Source organism: Strix aluco, chromosome Z (genome assembly GCF_031877795.1).
Source record: "Strix aluco isolate bStrAlu1 chromosome Z, bStrAlu1.hap1, whole genome shotgun sequence".
Lineage (NCBI taxonomy): Eukaryota > Metazoa > Chordata > Aves > Strigiformes > Strigidae > Strix > Strix aluco.
In genome coordinates this window covers 67398368-67417125 of record NC_133971.1, presented here as the reverse complement: position 1 = coordinate 67417125, position 18758 = coordinate 67398368, and the positions used below count along the sequence as shown (strand labels likewise).

At 41.1% G+C, this 18758-nt stretch overlaps 1 protein-coding gene across 1 annotated transcript; it reads left to right on the top strand.

The window, feature by feature from the left end:
• The first annotated feature begins 9095 nt into the window (after nucleotides 1-9095).
• Nucleotides 9096-17592, top strand: NXNL2 (nucleoredoxin like 2). Its single transcript, XM_074812734.1, has 2 exons — nucleotides 9096-9527; nucleotides 16991-17592. The coding sequence occupies exons 1-2, from the start codon at nucleotides 9226-9228 to the stop codon at nucleotides 17157-17159; spliced, it is 471 nt and encodes a 156-aa protein (XP_074668835.1). The 5' UTR covers nucleotides 9096-9225; the 3' UTR covers nucleotides 17160-17592.
• Nucleotides 17593-18758: the final 1166 nt, after the last annotated feature.

The window sequence follows — 18758 nt, the reverse complement described above, 5'->3', positions numbered from 1 at the left end:
GAGAGATCTGAATTCCTTAAGACTTTTGTAGAATACAGTTGTGTGTGAAAGGAAGGAAATGCTTGGAGAGTGCTAAAAATCTCACTGCAGAAAACCTGTGATGCCTGTGGTCATAGCCCTGAAAACCATTTTTCGTGCTTTATGCTGAGATGCTCTTCTGTGGAGTAAACACCTTTTTTTGCACTCAACATAGGTTCTAGATTGCAAAAATAAGTGATGCTGATGACTTTATCCACTTGAGTCAATAAATAGCAAAGGAAAGTATGCACTGTGCTGCTGAAGACAAATTTGAATTCTGTATATATCTGCGTTTCTGTAAACTATCTGGTTATATCATTGGCAAACCTCTTAGAAATAACTAAAGCAATTTCAAGGTTTGTTTTGGTTTGTGTTGTTTTGCTTTTCTTACTGGGATTAGTCATTAATCTTGAATGGCTACTTGGCAGGGTAATTGTGCAGAATAACCTCCAGAGAAAATGATGTAGGGGAGTGAAGAAATCACCTAGCCAACTGACTGAAATCCTGAACTGCCCTTTGGGATGGCAGTGAGACAGCAGGCTCTGGCAACGTACAGCAGCAACTGAACCCACTTTTTACTAGGCTCTCTGCCATAGCTGTAAGGATATAAATAGTTCTGAAGCAATAATCCGTTAATCACTGAGCCAGATTAAGGTTGGTCCTGTCCTACACTGTAGTGTTCTCTTTGCAAGGTGATTAACAACATATAAGGAAGACTCTGTCTTGATGCTCAGGTACTGAGGGATCTAAGTCTGTTACTTGTTTTCAGGGTGCAAGTCCATCTCAACAGGAAGAATTTGTGACAATCGGAGATGCAGAATGTGATGTGGTTTCACTGTGAACATGGAAGACTTGTGCTTTGAGGCTTCTTTAAAACTTAACTCCCTATCTGTGCAGACAACAGATTTGCCCTTCTAGTGGCAGATGACCTGTAGAGCTTCCAGGCCCTTGAATCCTGGGCCTGACTTTGTGCTTCTTCACCATGTCCCATTTGCAGTGGCTTAGCCCCAGAACTGTCCCTGGAGCAGAATTTTCAGTTAGCCTTCCAATTTCTTGAATATGAAGAAGACAAGGATGAGTTCAAATAATTCCTCCTCTGAATTGTTTCAGCCATAGAACAAGTTTTGGGATGAAGTTATTCTTGAGATCCAAGAATTTAAAATAGCTGTATTGGATTTACATGTCAAGGTGTTGGCAGCAGGGGGGCTGTAGGGGTCACCTCTATGAGAAGAGGCCAGTAGCTGCCCCTCTGTTGGACACAGCCAACCCCAACAGACCCACAACAGGACATGGCTGAGCCCATCAGCCAAACTGGTGGTGCCTCTGGAAAGCATACTAGAGAAAAGATACAAAATGCTGTACAGCAGCTGTGTGAGAGAGAGAGGAGTGTGAAGAGTATGAGAGAAATAGCCCTGCAGGCACCAAGGTCAGTGAAGAAGAAGGGGGAGGAGGTGCTCCAAGCACCAGAGCAGATTGCAGCCTGTGGAGAAGACCATGGTGGAGCAGGTTGTTCCCCTGCAAGGACCACAGTGGAGCAGATATCTACCTTGCAGCCTCCAGAAAACCTCACACCAGAACAGGTGGACATGCCCTGAGGGAGGCTGTGACCCCATGGAGAGCCCATGCTGGAGCAGGCTCCTGGCAGGACCTGTGGCACAGGTTTTCTGGCAGGAACTGCAGTCCATGGTGGACCCGCACTGGGGCAGTCTGTTCTTGAAGGACTTCAGCCCATGGAAAGGATCCACGCTGGAGCAGTTTGTGAAGAACTGTATCCCATGTGAAAGGCCCCATCCATGCTAGAGCAGAGAAAAAGCATGAGGAGGAAGGAGCAGCAGAGATGGAGTGTTATGAACTGATCACAACCCCCATTCCACAGCTCACTGTATCATTTGGCATGGGGGGAGGAGGTAGAAGATTCAGCAGTGAAGTGGAGCCTGGGAGGAAGAGGGAGGCGGGAGGTAGGTACTTTTGGTTTTGCCTTTGTTTGTCACCATCTTACTTTATTTTTAATTGGCAATAATTTAATTTTCCTCAGGACGAGTCTGTCTCACCTGTGACAGGAATTGGTAAGCAACCTCCCTGTCTTTATCTCAGCTGATGAACTTTCTCTTCATATTTTCTCCCCCTGTTCTGTTGAGGAAGGGGAATGAGAGAGTAGCTGGGTGGGCATCTGGCCGCCACGCAATGTTAACCTGCCAAGATAGCATAAGGATTTACCCTACTCTGCAACCTTGTGTATGATTTTTTTTTTCCTTTGGCTAGGATAATTTTGTATGTAGTTGAAAATTATGTGATTATACAAAAATCAAAGTTCATAAGGCAGAGAGACTAGCAGGTAACACCTGAGTCTTTGACCTCTTTCATTCTCCCAAGTTAAATGTCATTTCACAGCTCTAAAATACTGTTTTCCTAACCCATGTTCAATCAAAGGAACAGGTCTTCTTTTCCTAGGCTTTTTCTTTTTGCAGTGGAGTTTTGTTACATGTTAATTGATAAAACAATCAAAGGAGGGTTGTGAAAGAATGCCATGAATTGGTAAGGGAACTGCTAAAGCTGACAGAGTGACCCTGAAGAAGCAACATTGTGATTGAAAACCTGAGATAAATGCGAGAGATGACACCCTAAGAACATCAAACAGGGAAATAACAAGATAAGCTCACAGGAACAAAAGCTACTGACAAAACCAAGGAGGGAACTACTTGAAATATGAGTGAGCTTTTCTCATTAACATAGTAAAAACCCACCCTTGAGTAAGAGAAAACCCCCTACCAAGAAAAGCCCCTTCCTCAGTGAACATGCAGTTAAAAAAGAGGATCCTGTGACTTTAAATGGAGATGAGACATCGCAAGGACCAACGAGCAGGAGGGTGGCCAAATTTACCAGTAAAAAGTACTGATAACTGTCACTTGGAACTTATAAATGCTTACCATATGTTAACCAAGATGAGCAAGCTTTGTGGAATTACTACATAGCACCTATCTCTGCACAAATATGAATCAAACAACTGTCTCAACCCTGTGTGTTTTTCAGCTCATTGTACACCAGCTAAAAGAACCCAGATTTTGGGACAACATTTTCAACCTATGCCAATTTGAAGTTTCTTTCTCTGTGCAAAACACACACCATGTTTTAATTGTCTTAGCTTCTAATTATTTTTCTGTTTCTAATGGTTTTAAAATTAGGGAGCATGAGACTAAAAGCTAGGGGATGTTGTGTATTCTGGGTATGTCTGTGCAAGGGAAAGGTCTTTGGGATTTATAGTGGTGAGATAAAGCATGTACAATATAAATGACAGTGAATCCCAGCCTTAAAACAAAACAAAACAAACATTTCTTTTATGCAAACAGCAAAACCAGAGATTTCCTATGAAAATGAGCATGCTAGACAGAAAGCTCTCCCTGGAGACTATCTGCAAACACCTGAGACAAGTGTCTGCAGTGGGGTCAATGTGCTCTGCCAAAACTCCTGTTAGGAGCTCCTACTAGCTGCTGCGACATAAGCTGCATTGGCAGCTTGCTTATTTGCAGAAAAGTATTCTAGCTTTTATCCCTGTAACATGTCAGCTTGGCTTTTTTTTTCCCAGGACCTACCTGTTGCATTATTTGCTAATGAAGAAAGGTATACCATGGGGAAACTGGAATAGAGGCAATACAAAACAAGGCTGAATATTCAAAGCATACTCTGTGTTGATCTTACACGTTATGAATCTGTAATGAACATCATAATCTAATAAAACAATAGGTCATTTCAAGTATCTCTTTTAAAGATGAAGCTGGAAAAAATGTTACTAGGCTGAAATGAAGCCAAGACAAGCTTTTTAGTAGTGTCATCTCCCCATAAATAAGAATATAATCCTTTTATTATTTAAAATATAATTCTTTCAACTCATCAGAACTAATACTGTAAATGATCACCTGAAGTTCTTGGATTAATTGTTCAAAGTCAGTCTAGCCAGAATAGAGGCTGCTTACAAGGTTGGCAGGAGTAGATGCAGGCTGTCTTCTCCATGACTGAAGCCTCTTATTTGAGTTTTGCTAGAAGAGTATGTGTTTATATAGCCAGAGGCCATTTACTTTTGTAGGTGCCTAACACATTACTTTAACAAAGCAACTGAAACTACCACCAAAACTCTGGAGTCCCTCCTTATGACAATCAGGACTCTTTCTTCCATCAAAAACTCTGTGAATGAATAGGATTAGATGGTGGTTGCTACCTTCTGTAGAGGACTAAGCTGGATTCTGCAGGAAGTCTCACACAGCCTTACACTTTTCAAAAGGTACAGAAATGCAAGATCTAATGTTGGATGATTCCGACCCTGGAAGGGATGAACCTAGTCAGAGGTCTCATCACAAAAAAATGTCTACTTATTTACACAAAACTGTGAAACGGCTAAAGAGTGTAGAGGAAAGAGTGTTTGAACTCAGATGAACTCGAGCAGAATTTTATTACAGTATTTTTCTACTGCTGCAGGCACAAATATTGTTCCTCGTTGCCATCCTGCTGTATGAGATGACTCTGAACTGCTTTCCTGTTGTACCTGTTTGGAAGTCAGAAATGTTACAACACTGATATTTAGATTATCTAACACTATTTGGCACTTTGATACACAGTTGCCAGGATGAAGTTAGATGCAAAGGATGGTTGAAACAGTCTTTTCATGCTGCCAGGAGAAATTCTTGTACCTTTGCTATTTTCCCAATGTTCAGCATTGCTGTAATTTTGAACCCAGGGAACAACGGAAAGAATGTAGCCCCAGCTGTTGCATTTTTTATACTAGATTGCTTGCTTAGTTAGAATCTATTAACAGGTTTTAGTGTTTCCTGATTAAAAGAAAAAATATTCCTTGCAATCTCTCAAATCCAGCTAATTTATAATTCTGTAATGGCATTTTTTCCTCCTTGCTTATGTGCTATTGTTTATTTATGCCAAGAATGCATATTAAGCTGGGACCCAGGGGTATGTTCCAAATGTTAGTATAACAATTGTTATCTATAATAATTATTACCTGTTATTTGTAACAGTCTGTTGCTTCAAAAGCGGGGATGTTCCTTACCTAAACAGTATCTTCTGTACTAAAATTTTTTTGTTAATTGATAGCTGTTACAGCTCTTTTTCAGTCCTGACCTGATGCTAGATCTAGTAAGCTACGCCCCAGTATATCTCTTACCCAGGGAAAGCAAGATTCCCTTACAGCTAGCCTTTAATGTCTGTGGTATGTTATTAGGCTCTAGACAGTTTGAATAACAGAAATAAAATTGTAATTTAAAGAACATATGCACTACTTATTTGGTTAATTTTCCTACTTGGAAAAAAAAGGAAAAAAAAAAAAAAAAGATACTGTTATTTCTTTTGTGTTTGGAGTTCACACAGGGGAAATAGATCCAAAAACAGTCATGAAGGAACATTCACAAAGTATTTGTATTACTGCTGACTATGTAATAATGACCCATGTGTCTCCTGATCCCAGCTGAGAAAACAGTACCAAATGTGGCAGCTGTAAGGAGGGCTATGAATATCCAGTAACTATTTTAGTTGGCAGGTTGTGTATGGCATAACTGAAATTTTTTTGGCTCAGCATTTCTTTGTGCACTAGTCTCTTTTCACAGCTCATTAGTTAATGTATTGGGTTGAGACTAAGAAGCTTTCTTTCACTTCTTTTTCACTGTGTACACTGTGAAAAGTAATTTTACATTTTCTCATCAATAACTCAGATTATAACTCTCTCCTGTAAAGCATATTGATATGTACCGTGAAAATGAAACAAAAGCAACTATTTCGTCTAGTTGTATCAATGGTTGCTATATATTTAACTCCTTAATCCAACTGTATGTTTCCTTTATTCTGTGTGTTCCTTCCCTTGATGTCTCCTTTGGGGTCTGTTTTTCTGACTAATATTCACACACAATGGGATTCTCCAAGGTCAGTTTCTAGTCTGACTTCTTCAGGAATTGCATTCCATATAGTTTTCCCCAACGAAAGTTTATCTTGATTACGTTTGTCGCTTCCACTTTTTAATTAGAGTACAATTAAGTACATGGTGTGCTAATGATTAAATTGAACACAGGTCCAACAAGCCCTCATCCAGGTAACACTCTCCTTTGAGTAAATTTAGTCTGCTTTTGCCTTATGGCTTCACTGGACATATATATGACTTGTCAATGTCAATTGTGTTACACAGGTATGCATTTCCTACAGATCTCTTAAGAATTATAAGCCGATTGAAACTTTTTGTTCAATACCTTTTCACTTATTGCTTATTGCAAACGCTTATTAGATCAAATACTTTCCTACCCAGAACAGTGCCAGCTATGGAAAAGGTGCATAAAGGAGAGAGTGAAGGGTATGTTCATTAAAGACCTGGACAGGCTTTCAGAACCTTCTCCTAGTTAAACTTTTAAATAGCCTATAAAGACATTAGCTCTGCCACCAGAAGTGTATGGAATTACACCACCTTGAGTATGTATTATATAGGAGTTCACAAGTTTGGACATTTTTTGCTTCCATTTCATTTCTTCTATGTCTCTTTCTCAGCATGCTGCCCTATATCATTGAAAACATGACTTTATTGATGGTATATTTTTTTAAATTCTCATTTGCTTGTCAGAACCCAGATATGTAATTAACTTCAATGTTAACTGAAGCAAAACACACAAGGGAAGTAGGATCATCTTTGCAATGTGACCACAAATAAACTGGAAGTCTTGCTTTTAGATTAGAAGACAGAACTAAATACTACATTAAAATGTAGTATTTACATTAAAATAATATAGTAAATCCAGTAATAAAAAGCTTGATTTCTAGCAAAATCCAAAATGCAATATTTTGTGGTGGGAAGATTTTATCTCAATTATTTTACCTGGAAATCCCCAGAGGCTTGGCCTGACCCAGAGGATGAGCATTGTTTACAAGCTTCCTGATAGTGTCATGTCAGAACTATACACTCCCTTGAGAAAGGATCACAGACTCTGTATAAAAAGTTCCATTATTATCAGTCTAAGTGGAGATTAGGGAATGGAATAAATCACAAAGTGTTAACACCTCTAATGAGAATATTCCTAGAAGACATTTGTAGCTGAAACAGGCTCTAGCCTCCTTGATATAAATCATAAAGTGAAACTTTTTGTATGGTTCTGCGCTAGTGTCATAGAAAACTGTCTTTGTAGTCAAATCAAAGGCAGGTGCAAGATAAGACTTTCTGTGATATGCAGCATCTCCAGTGAATCTGTGAAGTCCTGACAGAGTTGATCACCTCAAGATTCCTGAGGAAGGTATCTGGTTTCTCATGTTTAGTAGATATTCTTTAAATAGTTTCAAGAACTTTAATATCACCATCATTGAGACTTACCATCTGGAGCACATCAGCCAATAATTTATAATTTTCTTTATAAATTAGTACGTGTGCTGTATAACCGGGGTCTGGCTCAAGCCATACAGTCTTCTGCATGTTTTAAACTTTTATCCTATCTTCCTCTGTTTGTATGCTTAAGGAAAGGGGAAGCATACCCAAACTAAAACAATTTACAGAAGGTAGTACAGTTATCTTCTCATATAGGAGATCATGCTTTTACCAGCTACAGGAATTACCAGAGGTAAAAAAATGGTAGTTGCTTTGCATGCAGACAGGTTTTCAGCAAGTTACGCATAGAGGAAGCGGCAAAGCACTGTACTCCCTGTCAGCTTGGAATCCTCTCTTTGCTCATTACATTTGTCAACAGGCTTAGTACAGACAACTGTAAACTCAAACCTTGTGCACCTTGTACACCCAGCTCTTTCTCCCTGTGGAGCTGTAGGCAGCTGGAAACTCTTCCCTGCATGCCCAGAGTCCTTGAAGACAATCTTGATATGTCCTTTTCTCATGGAATAGTACTGTATCTGGCTAACCAGCCTTCTAACCTCTGGAGGTGGGATAGTTACAAGTTCCTTGGGTCATTGCTTCAGTTCATAATATCTGAGAAAACATGCTTTCACTGGTTGAAGGAGAAATTGGTAGGAATATCAATAATGAACCTATAGTAGTCTGAACTTATATAGAAACTTTTTTCCAATTTCCTGTGGCTCTACAGGCTCCAAGGGCTCCAACTCCATCCTGCTTCACAAGTGGTCTCACAAAGGCAGACAGCATGAAAAATCAAAGGCTCAGGTGAGCTGCACTTCCCTTCTGTGCTATTTTAAGAACAGCCAACCTTTCACAGCTCTCTTCTACTTCTGACATCAGCTGGAAGCCTGAAGAGGAGAACAGCACAAAACATCATGCAAAACTTGGAGAAAGGATTGATGGAAGGTGGGAGAGATGGGAGGATTACGTTTTAAATATCACTTCTATGTCAGAAGCATATGAAAACAACATAGCTTGACAGTCCATGAAAACGGAGAAATACTGCATTTGAACAGAAAACACTTTCCAAACACCTAAGCAATTTTTTTCCCCCCAGCAAAATATCAGAATAGTAATTACAAACTATTCAGATATACTAGGACATAAATAAAAAGGCCTGATTCATAAAGATTAATTTACATATAAACAAATCTCTTAGAAAATAATAATAAAGGCTGAACTCACGCTTTTTTAAAGATATGTGAGCTTTTGCACAATAAGGAAGCAGTCTTTCAATTAGCAGTCTATTTGCATAATACAAGGAATAAGGGGCAAAAGAAAGAATGCAACTCCCAAATCAAACTGATCCCACAACGAGGCGGTTACTTTTGATGAAGTCTAGCGAAAAAACCAAACCAAACCAAACCAACATTCCTGTGTTAGTTCTGTGGTGCTTCTTCGGGCTTTCTCTCACATGGTCAGAATTTTAAAATGATACCTTGTTTCTTTCACTCAGGACAGGAAGTGGCTGTAGAGAACAAAAAAATTTGGGTTGAGTCAATGGAAGAAAAAAAAATAAAAATAGAACCTGTGTTTTCGTGGGCTGCTGCCAGCGCGTGCCCGAGCCGCCGCCAGCACCCCGCCACGGGCGCACCGGCAGGGGGCGGGGCGGGGCCACGCCCTCCTGACGCGGCCATTGGCAAGGGCAGCTGTCAGTCAGCATGGGCGGAGCCGGACGTGTATAAAGGCGGCGGCGGGCAGCGGGGGCCGGGCAGTAGCTGCTGCGGTGGGAGGGCGGGGGAGTCGGGGTCGCGCCGGGAGCCCCGTGGCCTCGCAGCCCCCAGTGTCGCCCTTCGCCCTGCCGCGCCCCACGGGGGCCGGCCGGTGGCAGCATGGTGGATGTGTTCAGCGGGCGGCTCCTGGTCAGCAAGGACGGCCGCAGCGTGGACCCCGAGGAGGCCCTGCAGAACAAGGTCGTGGGCTTGTACTTCTCCGCCGGCTGGTGCTCGCCATGCCGCGACTTCACCCCCGTCCTCTGCGACTTCTACACGGAGCTGCTGGAGGAGACTCAGCCCCCCGCCCCCTTCGAGGTCGTCTTCATCTCTTCCGACCACAGCGCCGAGGAGATGGCGGGCTACATGCACGCCATGCACGGGGACTGGCTGGCCCTGCCCTTCCACGACCCCTACAAGCAGTGAGTACCGGCGGCGGCCCTCGGCCCCGCCTGGGCTTTCCAGCGAGGGGCTGCGCCCGCCCGGCGGGCCGCGACAGGCGTGCGGTCAGGCCCCACCGCCAGCGCCTCTGGCGGCACACCCGCCCCCCGCCAAAGCAGGGGAGGGGGCGGGAGGCGCGGGCGCGTCGGCGGCGGTGTAATGTCACAGCGAAGTCTCTGATACCAGAGCTCCCGGGACCGCCATCTGCCCCCTCGGTCCGCTCCCTCCTTTCCCGCCGAGCGCCCTGAAGCGCAGGTTGCGGCGGCTGCCGTTGGGCGAAGCGCACAGTTCCGCGCCCCGTCAGCCGAGTCCGGCGCCCGTCCGGCCCGGCCCGCGCCTCTGGGCGGCGGCTGCTGCGCGCTGGTCCCCCTGCACTCCCGCGGGGCCGTACCGCAAACGGACAGCTTACTTTCTTCAGAGAAGTAACTTGGCTTTAACTTGTGCCTAGAACACGATGAAGGAAAACTAGTTTTGCGTGATTAATTTTAAAAGGTCTTTGAAGAAGGGTTGATAAAGACCTCAAGTATTAACAAGATTACATGAATAGCGAGTTAAAAACAAACCAACGGCAAGTGAGGATCAAGTGGTTGTTTTTCAGCACAGCAGTAGTTATTAAAGTTGGTCTGCTTATTAAAGCTTGTAAAAAAGGCAGAGGAAGAAGCAGCAAAACTCATAGCTGAACAACTTAGAGGAGAGCAGAGCAAACTGTGAAGAATTTCAGACAGATACAGGTAAGCTAGGTGAAAAAGAAATGTAATACAACTGGAGTTTAGCTGTGGCAAATGCACATGGTAACTGGGATGTAAAATTCTTGTGCTGATAGTTTTCTAAAGGGGCATTCCTGTAGGCAGCTTGCTCAGCAAAAAAGGAAAAGGACACAGCCATGCGTAAGAAACAGGGTGAAGGGTAACACCAAGCACCGTCTTGATGACCTAAGTCAAGGGTGCACACTCATTTGGATGACTGTCAGAAATATGATTTAGTTTATATCAAGAAGTATAGATTGGGATTACAGGAGCACAGGTAAACTGTTTAGGGCCACTGAAATGCCTATAACTGGAGACTGAAAATAAATGTAAATACTGGTAAAGGGCTTTTTTTTTTTCTTCCCTTTAAATAACGCATAAGTACCCTGTGGAAAACATTGTTACAGATGTTATCAAAGTCAAGGAGTTAGTGTGACTTCTAAGCATAGACTGGGTAATTAAACTCACAGATTTGTTCTAACAAATAACACTATTCTAGCGCTTCTGGTAACTTCTAGCTTTCACTTAACTAGCTCCATCCCTGGGTGCTACCTGGGGTAGAGCTGTGGTAATACCCTAGCTACTCACTCAGCATGGAGCCGGTTTACTAATCTTGTTTGTCAGTGCACTTCGACAGCCTCAAGAGAAAACATCCTGAAGCCAGGAACTATTTCATCCTTCCTTAGCTCATTCCTGGATGTCAGCAGCCGATTAACGTTAGGCCTTTTTGACAATAGTTTCCACTGACTAAAAGATAGATTGAAATAGCAGTGCTGTTTTCCATAGTTCTCCAAAGGCTCCTCAGGCAGTAATTGTATTTGGTGACTGCTAATCCTAATAGAATTCAGGCAAATTTCCTGACAGAAATGTAGCACTTAAAGCTACTGCATCCAGCAAGCTGTTCAGCATAGAGCATGGGAATGCATTTACAGCTTCACCCTCGGTGCATTAGGGGTCTGTTTCTGACTCTGCTCTTGTGCAAGTCATGTGGAATGGAGGTACAGGGATAGTTTAACTGGCTTTTCTGTGGCAGTCCATAATACCCTTCAGAATCCTGTAGAGAAACATGGCTTGTCCTGTCGCGGATAGCTGTGCGATTATAGTGTTTGAAGTGCCTTACTGAAGAGCAAAGTGCAGATGGGTATGAAAATGTTTCTGAAGTTCTTGCATGTAACAATAAGGGGCTGTGTGGAGATGTTCAAGGTGCTTAGGTTGAATTTACTGTAGTTTGGCTTTAGGGATACTAGTGAATCATGGTAGACTTAGACCAGACAGATGTGTGTTCACTAAACCAGACTATAATTCTGGCTAGATACTAATTCAAAGTAAGAATATAATTTTAAATTTGACTAACATAAATTAATAATTGATTATCAATATTTACTAATATTTATTATTCATTAATATTTTTAAATTTCCATTGTAAATAATTCAAATTGGTTGCTGTTTTGTGGACTATATAAAGAAAGCATTTCAGTGTCTTCAGTGAAGTTAAAATATTCTAGCTGGTGACTTCAGTGTTTAAGATACATAATTGCAGCACAGACTGAAGTCTCTTCTAGGCACAATAGAGCTAATTGTAATTTGCCTTCTAAAACACATTTCGCAAATGGAAGCTTGGAGTTTCTCGGGGATTAATTTTGTCTTGTTGAGAAATAGCCTGCATACATACTTGTAGTGTATGAAGTGTAATGCCTTGCAGATAGCTGCAGACAAGCAAAATACTGAATTCAGAGCAGGATCTCAAGACTCTTCCATGCTGTCAGTCCTGACTATTTCCCAGAGGTGGGGCTGCACCTTTACTACTTCAAGTAGTCTGTTGAATGACTAACAGGAAATACTGCTCCCGGTGCCTTGACTGTTTGCAGCTTGGGTTTATTTTGCTGCCTGAGGCACAGGCTTTTGACCCTTGCAGGGGTGTGTGAAGACAATCTAGTAGGAAGTGAGCACTAGGAGGAGAAAGAGAATAGTAGAGAGGAAGAGCAGGAGTAGGACAGAACATGACAGCAACAAATGCTAGTAAATGGGGACTGATGTTTTAATTATGATACACAAAGACATACTGCTGTGTTTTTACTGAGCCCTATTGTGAAAGGCGTCATTATCTGTGTGGGTGCCAAGTGCATGCTAGTAGTTCTTGCAGGCTGCCAGATAGACTCAGTAAATACCATGTCCTGCACACCTTGGTGAAAATTAAAATCACAAAGAATTCCTGAAAAAGGAAAATTAAAAGGGTATGCTTACATTTTATATTAGGAAGCTTTAGGTATAAGGGTAGAATGGCACCTACATGAATATATAGGGGGGTGGGGGAGCTAAAAAGGGAAGGCAGAAGAAGAGTGAAAGTATCTGAGCAGTTAAGAGCTATTGCCTGTTCTTAGTCTCTTTAGACTGCTATCCCAGAATGTCAACAGACACTTTAAAATTGAATCCCATCCATATAATGTGCTTGTTTGTGACTAACAGTTAACAATGCAGAAAGTTCACAGCTAAAGAAAATAGATTATATTACAGGGTATACTGCTAGAAGCAGATTAGCAAGGTGTCCATCAGTTTCAAGTGAAAGCTTTTCCAGCTGAAAGCTGTTAAAATTCAAATATTGTCAGATATTGCATTACACAAGTGTATAAAATGTACCATTTATGTTCCCAATATATTAACTTTGCCCAGTTTTGTCTACATCTCAAAAACCCTCTTGTGTATAGATCTCAAGCCCTTACATAAAAATAGTCACTGTGGTCAGTTAGCCCTGGTAGGCAGCCAAGCACTAGCTGGCTACTGGGTCACTCCCTGCCCCTGTGGGATGGGGAAGAGAATCTGAATGGTAAAAAAGAGAAAACTTGTGGGTTGAGATAAAGATGGGTTAATAGGTAAAGCAAAGGTTAATACACAAGCAAAGCAAGATAAGAAATTCCCTACTACTTGTCAGCAGGCAGATGTTCAGCAATTTCCAGGATAGCAGGGCTTCATCATGTGTAATATTGCTAGGGAAGACAAATGCCCAAACTCCGAAGATTGGTTTCTTCCTCTTTTCTTCAGCTGAGCATGACGTTATATGGTATGGGATATCCCTTTGGTCAGTTGGGGTCAGCTGTGCTCCCTCCCAACTTCTTGTGCACCCTCAGCCTACTTGATGATGAGGTAGCATGAGAAACAGAAGAGGCCCTAGTGCTGCGTAAGCACTGTTCAGCAATAGCTAAAATATTGGTTTGATTTACTCCTATAGTGCACATGTAGTTGTGCAGGTGAGTCCCAGGATTTGAGATCCATATAGGAGAGGATGATCTTAACAAGTTTTAAGAAGCTGTTTTTGTGAGCACCTGTACACACTTACACAGTGATTAAGAAGTGTTGTCTGCATAACTGTTCCTGAGCAGCCTTCAGGTTCATTCATTTTACAAGTTGCACACAAATGTAAACAAAATCTGTGCATGCTTCAGTTTGGTTTTATGCAAGCAATCATCAGCTGAGAAGCTGTGTAAGCAAGATGCCATGCTGGAGCAGGTAAGCTATGTATGCATTTCCTTAGGAAAGCAAAGTGTTAGTTTCCAGTCTTCATAGCAAATTACCTTCAGTTTCCTACTGTTCTCTCTCTGCTACAATTGTATTAGGCATCTCAAGCTATTTTATTGTCTGCTGAACCAGTAAAATGCATCTTGCACCCATCTTGTTTGTTATACAAGTGGCATGAGGTGATAGTCTTTTATGTGGTTTCTACATGAACTTGCTTTGGAATGTTTTTTCTCCCATTTTAGCAGACTTTGGAAAGGTTGCTTGCTTTTATTTCAGAATTCACTGAGAAAGCAAACCTGTTGCTAAGACCGTGTTATTGCTGTTTCTGTAACATTTCCCGCATTATTGCTCAGCCAACATAATGGCAGAGCAGTATCCTTCATCTGTTGATTTTTCTTCTCTTAAATCTTTCCATCTGTATTTTTTCCTTGTTTTGGGGATGCCTTGTCTGGGCCAGTATTTCACCTAAGTTTTATTTTTTGTATTTTTAAGACTCCTCTTCTCCAGGAAATCATAGAGAATGTCTGTATATTAATATCTTGTGTTTTTTAACTATGTCTATAGATCTTTTTTTCTACCTGGCCAAAATTCTTTGGCATTTGAACCTCACACAGCAGATATTCTTGCTTGTAATGATGGCACTCAGGAGCTACATTTCCATTTAGTGTTTAAGTTTTGATCTGAGAGTGATGTTATTCATGTTTTGGAAGTTGGCTGTTCCATTATTGCTTGTTGTGTCTATCCTCTGGGTCTTCTAAAGGCGCTTAATTTCTGCTCACTGTGATATAAGGCAATGCAGGGGGGTAATTTTCCATACAAGAAGTTACATTTGTTATCAGGAGGTTGTTACTTTTAGCTGATCTGTTGCAGTTCACTTAGCTTGTTTCTTATACCCCTTCTGAAATATATGACCTCTTCAAAACTGATTACATTTTTCTGGGATTTCTTTTAGACTGTGCAACTTGCATCTTAGGTGTAGATCTTATGTTCCTCACTTATCCTGTTAGATACCAGCATGTCTGTCACCATAGCTTGCACTCCTACCACTACAATTGTTGAATATCACTTGTGAGTATGATGAGCTAGAAGATATTTTCTTTAACTTCTGCATTCCCAAATGAACATTACAAATTCATTAGCATCTATATTGTTTCATTCACGGCGCTCTGATGTGAACATCTAGTACAATGAATAAGCGTGCTGAGGATGACCTATGAATAGTGTGACGTGGTAGGAAATGGGTAATAGTTTTCCTACCTTTTAGCTTAGTTTAAAAAAGGTGGGGAAACAGCCCAGGGTGATTCTGACTTTATGACCATACATCTAAACCCATTTTTCTGACGGCTTATTTGTATTCAACAAATGGTTTCCTTTCTTTGGACATTTAGTGTTAATGGTAAGTAGTGTTTTTGCTGCTGCCATGTATTTGGAAAGAATTTGTTTTTGCAGTGTCCTGATGAACATGACAGGAAACTTCAGGCATTCTTTATCTGCTTTTCCTTCTGAGTTAGAGCTGGGGCAGTGAACTGGTTCTGGAGCTCCTGAAAACACTTAAGGATCCTCCTGTTGAACAGCACTCTCAATAACTCTATCTGATTTTATCTAATGTCAGTTAAGATGTTTAATGAGCTCAGAGCTCATTGTCTGTCTTTTAATTACCAATAAAATCCATACCAAAAAGTTGTCAGTCTTGGTCATTAAGTCTTAGTCTCAAAATAGTTTTTTCTGGCTTATTTCTGTCCTGAATTTTACTTTTTCGTTTGCAATCAAACATCACCCTTCCAAGTGACATGTATGTCTTGTCTTATCTTTCTATAAAGATAGATCCATGTGCCTTGCTCTTTTCCTCTTTATTTTGTCGTGTAGCAAACAGTGTCGTAGTTGTTAAACCATTTTCCTTGGAATTGGTTTTCATCTTGCAATTTCTGTTGTCTGTGTGTGTCATGCTCAACTGAAGTGGCTTACTATGCAGTAGTATTCTTTGATTCTCCTGTGTTTGCATATTCCTTTTGTTTTCATCTTATCTCTTTCAACTCATCTATATAAACTGAATTCTATTTCACTATTCCATGTGGCTGATAGCCTGCTATTTGTGCACTTTCATCTGTGTGGTGTGTAATTAGTAGTCATGCCTTGTGATATCATGTGCCAGTGTCAGCAAGTATTTTTGTTTCTCTTTGGATGTTTTGTGTCCTCTAGGTTTCTCCCTCCCAAATATTTATTTCCAGTATTAAGAATTGATTTATTAATTCTCCATGTATCTCCAGCTTGATCCCATTAAATTTCCATCCTTCAGAAGTCTTTTTTTCCTAGTTTTTCCTGGTTTACCTACTCATCAATTGCGTGAATAGATCTGGGTTTAATTCATGGAACATCACTGTTTGTGTGGCTTTTTAATGTTTTAACTGTGTTTTAACTATATTTTGTTTTAAAACAGTAGGCTATTTGAGACAGACTTATTTGTAATCTATCTGGATTTTTCCATCTTCTGACACAGAGAAATGGCCACTGTTGTCCATGTGATGGACAGAGAAGGTGTTGGAATTTTATTCTCGGGCAACTTAGATGGGTAGCCCTTATTCCAGATCTTTCAGTGGCTTACACTTCTGTATGTAGAAGGCCTGTTTCAGTGGGGGAGTTCGAGGCATTTCTGCTGTCTCATCTGTTTACGCTAAAGGATTATGCATCACGCTTTAATGGAGATTATAGAATGTAGCTGTATGGGATTTGCACACTTGAACATCTTTGTACAGTAATAAATGTCTAATGCGAATTTAAGTGAGATCCTTCTGTCCAGTAAAAAGGGACCAGAAGACATCCGTTTCTGGCTAGTAAAAACAATGCGGAAGGGTGTGATGAACTTTCCTTCCATTGACCTCTTTATAGTCTCTGAGAGTCAGTCTCTGCTCTTGTGGAGACTACAGGCAGCAGTGAAGAGCAGTTACAGGAAGGGTGCCGCAGCTCTCTGAACTCCCTGAGCTAAGTTTCACCTTGTAAACTGCCAGCTGCAGCTTAGTTCATCTCCCTATACTACCCAGTGCTCTGCGTCAAGCTCTGAGGAAGCCCAGGCACTCATCACTTCTGTTCTCCCATGCATCCTGACCACAGTACACTACATGAGAGACTAGGAGTTTTCTTAAAATGCTCCCTAATGATGTGTTTTATTTTTAATTTTTTCCCCTCAGTGATCTGAAGAAGAAATACAACATAACAGCAATTCCTAAACTGGTGATTGTGAAACAAACTGGAGAAGTCATTACTGACAAGGGAAGAAAACAGATCAGAGACAAAGGGCTGTCCTGTTTTCGGAACTGGCTTGAGGGTGCAGATATCTTTCAGAATTTTTCTAGCTAAAAAGTTGGCAGATAAAAACAAGACAAGGCATCATGGAAAACTTTGTAGAGCTCTGAAAAGATTGTTGCCTTGTTCAGAACAAGAAGGGTAAGGCTTATTTATCTTGTAAACAAATTTTGTTTTCAACTTGAAGATTAGCTATTCTAGTAACTAATAAAATGCAGTTGTTTTATTTGTATTGTTCTATCTACTGTATTCAGTATGAACCAAAGCATTCCTGATAATACTGAAGAACTTGAGGATAGGCTGTTTTAGACAGTAATAATGGAGCACTGTGAAATCTATGCAAACACTTCGTTTGCAAAACCTGTACAGCAAAAATTACTTATATGCAAAAACCTATTTTTCTTGATGACAGTTTTTTTCTGGTGATTAGCACATATTTTTATTAAGAAAAGGAAGTTGTTTGCTTTAATAAACTGTTTCTGAAGTATATGTGTCTAATGTGTCTTCCTTATCTGTCTTAACAAGCTAATCAGAAAACGTCATGATTTTTAAACAGGACACATTTGTTTGTCAGTAGTGAAGAAATACTTTGTTTTTATTTTACTTCATGTGAGATTTACTTTAGTTCTGCTGAGTTTTTCTTACCCCTGGATTTTTAAACTTGGCACTGTAAGCTAAGTTGTTATCTTCCAAGATAATGTGATGTCAAGTCTTAAGATGAAAGCGTTTTCCATCTCCTTTTGCCAAAGTGTGCTGAAACAAACATCAAAAATGATACCAGATCTCTAGGATGAGTGCTCATGTTGCATCTAAAGCACAGCCTGGTTTGCCTGTATTCTCTACCAATTGTGTTCAGACTTGATAGCCAAGCTTCGTGACTGGGGTCCCAGGCCAAACATCCATGCAGTTGGTGAGCTGAAGAAACACTTCCTATGCAAGCCAAAGGTTTGTTGATTAGAATTTGAAGACTTCAGCAGAATTATTATTACTCTGGTTACTAGCACTTGCATTATTAACACTTCAAGTCCAGATTACTCAATTATTACAAGTCATTCCTAATAAAGATACAGTTAAATCTTACATTAACTTTTCAGTTCTCTTGCTATGTTCACCCTTCCTCTTGGTTCTAATGTTAATAGTGTTTTCCTGAAGATGACAACTTGCCTCCAACTGGACTGTGTGCTGCTGATCACAACTCTCTGGGCTTGACTGCTCAGCCAGGTGGGAGTGGCATTTGCTCTCTTCCAGCCTCAGGAACCTCTTGCAATGGAGATGGCCTCACAATGACATCAGCCGTCTCCCTCAGCACTCATAAGTGCAACCCGTCAGGCCCCATGGACTTACATATGTCCAAGTTGGTTAAGTACTTCCTACTCTGGTAATCCTCTTCTGAGTGTAAGTCTTCCTTGCTCCAGACTTTCCCTGTAGTTTCAGAATACCAGAATGTTCATCTTATGATATATGCTACAGGAGGACTTGTGTTGGTCTGCCTGCTAATTGTGGCCCATAGGCTCCTGACTGGCTCCTGACCAGTGCTGAGGCAGACCTCCATGCACTCCCAGCTGCTCTGCTCTTTTCATGTGAAGTGTGATGCCCTCTCTTTGCCTTCATGGCCTGTGCTTACTAAAGAGCCTGTATTGATCCATTGTGGCA